General features: G+C 40.1%; 1 protein-coding gene across 1 annotated transcript; it reads left to right on the top strand.

The window, feature by feature from the left end:
• The first annotated feature begins 471 nt into the window (after nt 1-471).
• Nucleotides 472-6476, top strand: LOC117458768 (protein YIPF5). The gene is made up of 6 exons (XM_034099426.2): nt 472-579; nt 1281-1393; nt 1707-1882; nt 2878-3023; nt 4256-4437; nt 5348-6476. Exons 2-6 carry the CDS (start codon nt 1287-1289, stop codon nt 5508-5510), a joined length of 774 nt encoding a protein of 257 aa, XP_033955317.1. The 5' UTR covers nt 472-579; nt 1281-1286; the 3' UTR covers nt 5511-6476.
• Nucleotides 6477-9382: the final 2906 nt, after the last annotated feature.

The raw sequence follows: 9382 nt of genomic DNA, 5'->3' as shown, positions 1-9382 counted from the left end.
ACTTCAGGCGAGCTTTTGACACCTCCCCCGGCTGCGATCGGCTACTCTCGTCTACTTTCGAGGCGAGCCGCAATGTGTCTCAAACAAGCCTAGTACCAGTAGAAATACATTGCTTTTAAAATCGTGCTGTGCAACACGAATAAAAGGGGCAAATCGTGATGGTGAACACGAATCAATAGATTAAAAATCGTGTTGGTGAACACGAAATGCCGTGAGACTGGGTTGACTCACCGGGTCTAGTCAGACTTAAAATTCACAAAGAAGAAGAAGAGTCTTCCTGGACCTCATGTTTACAGGGCTTTATTTATTTGAACAATACAGGGTTAATATCTGAAATATATTATTTTATTTTCCTTAATTAAATCATTTAAATAATGTCAGTCATGCCGTTCCACACTCCGGTACAGTAGATGGCGGCATGCAACTTTAAACGTTGGTGTGCAGTCCACCAAAAACACAAAAGAAGAAGAAAAGGCTTCCTGTTGGCTGTTGTCATCCCGGAAGATTTACCTTTCTCCTGACACGTAGCAGCCTCAACCAAGTTGGCAGGGCTCTGTGTAGAATTGTCAAACAACAGAGGTACGTGTAAGCATTTGCATTGCTTTACAGTTTAATAATGATGTATACGACAGGGTAGTTCAATTAAATATTGAAGGCTTCACTGACATTCACCAGCTATGCTTGCTAGTTATCCAAAACTGTTATTGCTAACACTAGCTTACCTACTAGCAGCAGAGTTAACGGTACGTTAGCCACCCACAGTTATTGTTGTATTCCGACATGGTTGTTGTAGTGGTTGTGATGGTTAAACCATGTGATAATGTATACAGTTAATAATAAAACGAGTGGTTTCATCATAGACTAAAACATACACTTTTATCTTGGTTTTGAGCGTGATGTTGACTACGTAAGCTAGCTACTTTAGATCACAGTGGTATTTAACTCATGGATTTTACGTTACCGTCACCGCTATTCTAACTAACTGTCCTATGCGTTTAGTAGTCAGCTTAATGTGTATACATACAGTGTTTGAAACGTTATACGAATCAACGTCTTGTGTCACCTAACCTAACATTAGTTACCGAAAGTAAAGCTAATAATTATGGAAAGCGTCCATATGTTTAACCATGTTACATTTTTTCTTTCTAATTGCTATGTTGTCTTAAATAATGTAACTCTTATATCGACACCATCGTTGTTTACCATCTCACTGTAGACCACAATATTTGACCTAGTTGATAAGCTGTGTTCCTTTTTTTCCCCTTGTGTTTGCAACAAAGTGAGAGATGTCGGGGTTTGACACTTTCAACACAGACTTTTATCAGTCCAGCTACAGTGTAGATGACCAAAACCAGGCAGCCCAGGGCTACAACAATGCTGAAACCCCATACAAGTAAGTGAAGAAAACCTCCATTACCTAATACTCCCTCAGCTGTTCACATCGCATCCAAAAGGGCAACTTGATAGTTGATGTTCCATTTCAGCTGCTAAAGACTGACCTACCTAACGTGTTTGTGTTGCTGAATACCTTCTTTTACGTCTATTCAATGTATTTGTAAATGTGATTTAAGATAAAGTGTCTGTTAAAAAAAAAGAAATACTACTGTCTAATTGAAATGACATCATCAGAAAGTAACCTGCAAGGCATTTCATGTTCTTGGAGTCAAAGAGAGTACTGTTGATCATTTTCATTCTGTTTTCCCCAGGCCATACGATGGTCAGTACGACTACTCCCAGCCCATGGGCTACGCTCCCCAGGGGGTGATGCAGCCCCAGCAGCCTTACACAGGACAAATCTTCCAGCCCACACAGACCTACACTCCGTCCCCGTCACAATCCATGTATGGAAGCAGCTTCGATGATGAGCCGCCACTGCTAGAAGGTAGGCAAACCACATTGTCACTGTATGTTTTGTTAAATGTGCTGAAATGATCTGATTGTTATTCTGTCAGTTGATCCCTATTGCTGATTTTGTTGATGTAGATATTAAGGTGTCATTCAACAGTTGCAGCACCGTCAGAGAATCTAATAGCTGCAAGGGAGTTTTGACAGAGTAGGAAGTGCTGACAAATCCAAGGCTGGCTATCTGAACAAGTGACTTCAAATTAGCAGAACTAACTTTTCCAAAATGTTGTTGGTTGCTGTTTATAACGCTGTGTTGTGGATTTAAATGGTAGTTTCACTTCCTGCTTCTTACACTTTAGAAATGTATCTTATATTTATTTTATTTGTATTATTATTTCAGTCATTTATATAGAGCTGAAATCACAATGTTAACCTCCATTGCACTCGTGTGGTACACACACGTTAAAATGTCGCTCATCGGTCAAATCCACACTCTTTATACTTAAATGAGAGTGACCTAGATAGATAAGATGAAGATAAACGCTTTCATCGGCCTGCAAAACGCTGACTGAAAGGTCTGAGCATTCCTGAAACGCGTTAACTTGACAGTCCTAGTTTAAAGCAAACCAGTGCGCCTTCTGAAGGTATGCAATTGCATCTCTTGTATTCTTTGGGTTGAAGAGCTAAGATTCAAAGGCTTTATTGGTCCTTTGCACAAAAGCAACAGTGTAGTTGTTTTGCACTGAACATCTTAGGTCCCAGGCCCCCGCTAACAGTGCAACACACAATACAACAAGACATAAAAGAAATAAGGAAGTTAAACATTGCATTAAATAAATAGTGCAAGTAAAACAATGGTGCAGCTTAAATCCAGGACTAGGTAAACTACCTACATATACAATTATTATGTCATCCTTTTTAGAAGTCCCTACATATCTCTTGAAATGTATTTGTGTTCATTTGTTCCTACCTCCTATGTTTGATCATAGATCCAGTTTCCAAAATGCCTGATGTGTGTTTTCTCCGTCTTAGAATTAGGTATCAACTTTGACCATATCTGGCAGAAGACTCTGACGGTCCTCCATCCAATGAAGGTGGCAGACGGCAGCATCATGAATGAGACAGACCTGGCTGGCCCGATGGTCTTCTGTTTGGCTTTCGGAGCTACTCTCCTTCTGGTAAATCATGTAGTTAATGTTGGTGTTTAGAATCAATCAATCAATCAATGTTTATTTATATAGCCCAATATCACAAATGTTACATTTGTCTCAGTGGACTTCACAGTTTGTATACGACACCCTCTGTCCTTAGACCCTCACATCGTACAAGGAAAAACTTCCGAAGAAAACCCACAGTTTAAAGGGAAAAATGGGAGAAACCTCAGGGAGAGCAACAGAGGAGGGATCCCTCTCCCAGGACGGACAGACGTGCAATAGATGCCGTGTGTAAATTGAAAAGATAATACATTTGCAACATAGGTAGTCCAAATGTTTGGAAATGCATGTGTGTATAATAGGAAGATGAATCCACGAGGATATCCATCCAGGACCGATGATCCAGGACCACAGCCACGACTCGCGATCCAGGACACAGGACCGCAGGATCATCCATGACTCCGGATCCCAGCGTATATAGACACCAAAAAGAAAGAAATTTGGGGAAGCTGGGTTAATCGGAACATGAGAGTACACAGGTATAGACAGAGAGAAGGAAGAAGTAAGATGTCCCCCGACAAACTAAGCCTATATCAGCAAAACTAGGGGCTGAATCTAATCAGCCCTAACTATAAGCTTTATCAAAAAGGAAGGTCTTAAGCGCACTCTTAAAAACGGATAGGGTGTCTGCCGCCCGGACACAAACTGGAAGCTGATTCCACAAATGTGGAGCTTGATAAGAAAATGCTCTGGCTCCCATTGTACTTTTAGAGACTCTAGGAACAACCAACAACCCTGCATTCTTGGAACGCAATGCCCTAGTAGGACAGTAGGGTATAATGAGTTCTTTAAGGTAAGATGGCGCCTGCCCATTAAGGGCTTTGTAGGCGAGAAGAAGAATTTTAAATTCTATCCTGTGTTCTATAGGGAGCCAGTGTAAGGCAGCCAGAACAGGAGTAATGTGGTCCCTTTTCCTAACTCTGGTTAGTACACGAGCTGCAGCATTTTGAATCAGCTGAAGCGACTTGACTGACTTCTTGGTACTCCCTGATAATAAAGAGTTACAATAATCCAGCCTTGAAGTAACAAATGCATGGACTAGTTTCTCTGAATCGTTTTGAGGCAAGATAGAATCTGTAGAAGTATAATCAGGCACTGACATGCTGCACCTTTTGTTACAGCCTGTACAGCTGTCATCATGTCAGTGTGTGCATATCTATATCTGACTGTGAACTTTGTTTGCTTTCTGTTAACAGACGGGTAAGATCCAGTTTGGCTACGTGTACGGTATCAGTGCGATCGGCTGCCTCGGCATGTACTGCCTCCTGAACCTCATGAGTATGACGGGCGTCTCCTTCGGCTGTGTGGCCAGCGTGTTGGGCTACTGCCTCCTCCCCATGATCCTCCTCTCCACCTTTGGAGTCCTCCTCTCTTTACAGTGAGTACAGAGATAAAAAACTCTTTAAAACCTGTAAAACAAGCAAAGGCTTTTATTTGTCTATAGACCGCACTGCTAGACATTATCTATTACTTGACACCTGGGGTGTAACAGTAAAAGGGAGTCCCTGTATGGTGTGAGTTTGGAACAACACGAAAAAAACAAAAGCATAAGAATGCCATGTTTCCATTTGTTTTCAACAAAGAGTATGGCAGTGTGACAAAGTGATAGAGAAAGACACAATTTAGGCATACTGTGTTCATAATAAAACATTTCTGTATTACATTATAGGTTTAACAAACACTTCAAGAAAAGGCAACCGTTCTCAATAGTATATACAACTCAAAAGATTCTCAATACAATAAAACAAATAAATAAAAAAATACTGGTAGAAATGACTATCTCGTCTCGGCACATCTGGGTTCTGCCATGAAATAGCTGTTGGCTATGTTTCTATTCACATACCCTACAACGGTGGAGCACCTCTGTCCACAGCTCTCTCTTTGTTGCTGTTGAAGCTGACTTGCAACTGTAGGAGGGTCTTCCAGCTCTGATTATCGTTCACACTACCAAAGTGTGTGTGACTCCACACACCAAACAACTTGTTGTTTTAATCTCAACATATGTTGCTAACTACATATGTTTCCAGGTCTCAGTCTGCTGCATGCACCAGACTGAGACCTGGAATATCGCTCAATAAAGAAACCGTTACAGCCCTGAAGAAGTTTACATTTTTCAGTCGTTGTGTTAGTATTGTAGGACTTCCAAATAAGCTCAGCTTAAGTAAGTTATTGTGTAGTACTATGTAACCTATGCTGCATGGTTAATAATGGTGTCTTTGAATTTCATCAAAATAGCTACATTTAAAACAGTAAAAGGTAACATCCTTTTTATTTCTTGTCCTCTTTAGGGGCATGCTGGGAATTATACTAACGGCAGCAATCATTGGCTGGTGTAGCCTCTCAGCATCAAAGATCTTCATCTCGGCGCTGGCCATGGACGGGCAGCAGCTGCTGGTTGCGTACCCGTGTGGTCTCCTATACGGGGTCTTTGCACTCATTTCTGTCTTCTAAAACCCATCAAATAACAGTTCCAAATAACCGCTCCACGCTTTCTGTAATTTCAGTGTAATTAGTGTAATTATTGGCCAATTACACTGTTATTGTAGAAAAGTAGGAGCTCCTTTCTAAAACGGCACCAAGGTTTTTTTTTCTTTAGTAAGCCTCCACCTCTCACTACATCCGACTTGACCATATGCAGGCTGGCGTATTGTCTCATTCATGTCTCCGGTCCACTTTGCTCCATCATACATCTTAAAGAAGAGGACTGTGAAATAAACCTGGTGAAGAATTGAAAAATAACTCCTAGGGACCTTGTTAAGCCTTCAGTGGCTGTACAGTCCGATGATTCTACGGACATGAATGGGAAGAAAGTGAGCAATTATTTCACACAATGAAAACCCGAAGAGGACATTTTAATTTAGACAAATGGAACAATTTTCATCAATTTTCAAGGACTGATAACCGACTCTCAGCAACAATTTGGAGCCAGCGGGAAACGATTTTTGTAAAAGCTGTTGTGAGGTGTTTCTTTAAAACCCCTTTTAGAATCTAACCCTGTGAGACAAGGGGAAACACAGACGTTCCTTCTGCAAAGACTACATATAACGTGGGATATCTTCCTCTGTATCTTCTTCGCTCCATGACCAAGGATAATATAATCTCATCATTCACTCATCAAAGCATCGGTCTGATCTTTGATGTTAAAACAGCAGCTCTGCTATATCTTCTAATGTATTGGTTTATTATATTAATTCAAATGTTGATGCTTTTCAAGAAGACACCAGTTGCAACAAAGGCATTATTCTAATTTCCAAGCAAACTGATTTGATTAGATATCGAGACAAATGAAATTCTGAGTGTACATTTCTAGGACCAGACATCTATCGTTTTTTATTAAGACACTTCACTTTGTATGCTTTGATGTGTCATCTGTTGTTCATGTCTTCATATGCACATTAAAGTTGTCTTTGAAAGTTATCCCAATTAAATGTGAGGTTTTTGCCTATTGATCAAACTACTAAAAAAAGGCTTCTGCAGAGATTATTGGTAAAAGTGTGTCTTATATTTTTTATTTGACAAGTAAGACTACATGGCCTGAAGATCACTTAGAAGATCAGGCAGAGTCTAAAACTCTAAGCTGGTGTGTGTGGAGGAGTTTGGCTAGCCTGCAGGAAAAGCAGCACATAACTTTAAGGCTTTAGAATGCAGGCTCTCGCATAATCTAAACAGAAGGTTGACAAGAATAAATATTGATGGTTATTGTTGGAAAAGTCCTCTCTTTTTTTTTTTCTTCCTACTGGATTTTCCTTGAACTAACATACACAACCTATACACAAAGGGGGCTACTTAAATGGACGATAACCCACTTAGGAGGAATGAATAATTCGAAAATGAAGTGCTTTTTCTATTGCAGAAAACTCAACATCAAGGATATGCTTTGCATTTCAAGCAAATCTAACGGCAGCAGTCTGCTCTCAGAGGCCGCTATCTCAGATGGCAAGTGTTTAAATATGCATCTACTGAATGTATAAACTGTCTTGTAAGACAATTTAAAAGGGCGGTAAAATCAACCTTGATTTTAGTAATTCTATGTATAAACATTTTCATTGTCCGACCAAAATGTGGATTTGAAATTCCTCTACAAAGAACATTCCTTGTCTTCCAACTTGTTCTGCAACTTCTGCTCACACTGGAGAGTGTTTTCAAGCTTTCAATTGTTAATTTGTTCTGTGTCTTTTCAACGCTGAGTATCTCAGGAAAAAACTTCAGATGTTTTGGGTACGATAGAAGGGAGCAGGATGTTGACATTCACGCATTTTTTTGTATGTACGGTATCCGGTTTCAGCCAGATTGCAGTTGAGTTTCAATATCTTGCATCTGGATTCACTCAGCAGTATCTCACATTTTCCCTTATGGGCCTGGAGAAGGAATTTGTTCCAACATTCCGTACTGTATTTGCTTTTATATAATCCTTATTTAATCCGCTTCACCAGCTGATTGTTGTTACTTCCTGAAGGGACAGAAGGGAACATAGATAGGATGTATTTATACTTTGTGAAGTATGTAATCAGAATCAGAAATCCTTTATTAGTCCCACAGCGGGTAAATGTACGAGTCTGTGCGGCCCCAGGGGAGCAGAGTAGAGAACGGTGCCTCGCTCAGGGGCACCTCGGTAGTTACTTGGTCGTCCCAGGACTTGAATCGGTAACCTTCCGGATCCCAGGACAAGACCCAACGGACTGAGTCACCACCACCCAATAAATGATGTGTGATTTGTTCCTTGTATATAAAATAGTTTAAAGCAAGGGAATTGTTTCATTTAAATGTGTAAATCATAATACACTCAAATTGTGATAAGAATTTTTTTTTCAGAGACTTTGTGTTTTTTATCAAATCTTTTTTTTTTTGAGACATTGTTTTTAATATTAGCTGACAGCATTACAAACGCCCACCTGTTGGGTAATCAATCTGTTGTGTTAGCAGGTTTTTACATTACTATTCAGTATCGGCTTCTCAAAATTATTCTCGACTAATATACGGTACAGTAGATACACTGACTTGACCCAAGCACAATTGACAGATATCAAAAAATGGTGTATTGCTACGTCTTTGAATAAACATGCAATAAATAGGCGATACGAAAAAATCGCGTAAAAAGTGTCATTGGAGAACTTTAATTACTTGTGTTTGCACTCGTTGCTCAATTTTTGATTAACTATTTTAGAGTTGTATCATTCCATTGGGCCAATGTTGTTTCATAAGTTGCTTCATACATTGCTTTGAGCCAGGCTCTAACAGCAGTAGCACTTCCTATCAACAATATTTGGGCAATATTACAGCTTGTCACATATCCTTCCATAACAGGTGTACAGTCAAACACATAGTAGATGCTCTTTAATAAGCTTGAAGCGTGTGGAGTATTTACTGAACTAAGGAAACCGTGATGGGAGCCAGGTGGCTGTTGAAATGGCAAATTGAGCACCAAGAGAGAGGAGCTGTGTCTTCTTGTTTTTCGTCACCTCCTGATGTACACCCAAGCGCCTCCAGGTGACAGTGTTGAGTTACATACGGTCTCTCTTGGCTGACTGAATATTGTTTATAGCTGTGTTCATTGGCTGCAGTCTCACATTTACCCTGGAGGAATGACTACATCCCCACGTCTTTTGGGAACTTCCTCACAGTTATTGTCAGGAAATGTACAGCTCTCTATGAAAAACTCCTGTCTACCCAAAGCAGCCCATGATTCAAGTGTTTTACGTCTACATATCTGTTTGGTTAGGTTTTTATTTCATTGCTTAGTTTGTAGATTAAGCTAATTTAATAATAAAATAGCATGACATTTAGTGGAACCATTGTCAAGTATCCTGAATACACACACTATATTATTACTATGGCTGGCCCCAATCAGTCCCAGATGTTGTCGATGTAAACACAGATTATTGGCAACATGAAACCGTTATTTTAACTGAGTTATGGAAACAAGATTTAAAGGAGATTAATAGAAGAAGAAAAAAACAATATTGCTTAATAGTTTAACATGCTTTTTTCAGTTTTACCGTAAATCCTGGTGAAAAAGTTTTATTAATATTAGTCATCAGAAATTGTGTTTAACATCGTCATCATCACTACCGGCTGTTTTAGGAATATCTGCCTAGTTGACTGGTCTTCTTTTCCCCGGGGAATATGGGCCCCCATACCATTATGTTATCTAATGGAGGATAATCTCGCCTCCATCTGGCCGGCCTGAGCCACAGTCTGTTCTGCCCAGCAAGCTGGACGACTCACTGGAGAGCAGCAGCTAATGATGAGAGCTTCTCCTGCTCGGCTGGAAGAAAGGCATGGAGAGACACAAGCTGTAGGGATGAAGGTAGAGAGAAGGGGAA

The sequence above is a fragment of the Pseudochaenichthys georgianus genome, chromosome 14, assembly GCF_902827115.2.
Source record: "Pseudochaenichthys georgianus chromosome 14, fPseGeo1.2, whole genome shotgun sequence".
Classification (NCBI taxonomy): Eukaryota; Metazoa; Chordata; class Actinopteri; order Perciformes; family Channichthyidae; genus Pseudochaenichthys; species Pseudochaenichthys georgianus.
This window is presented reverse-complemented; position numbering and strand designations above follow the sequence as displayed.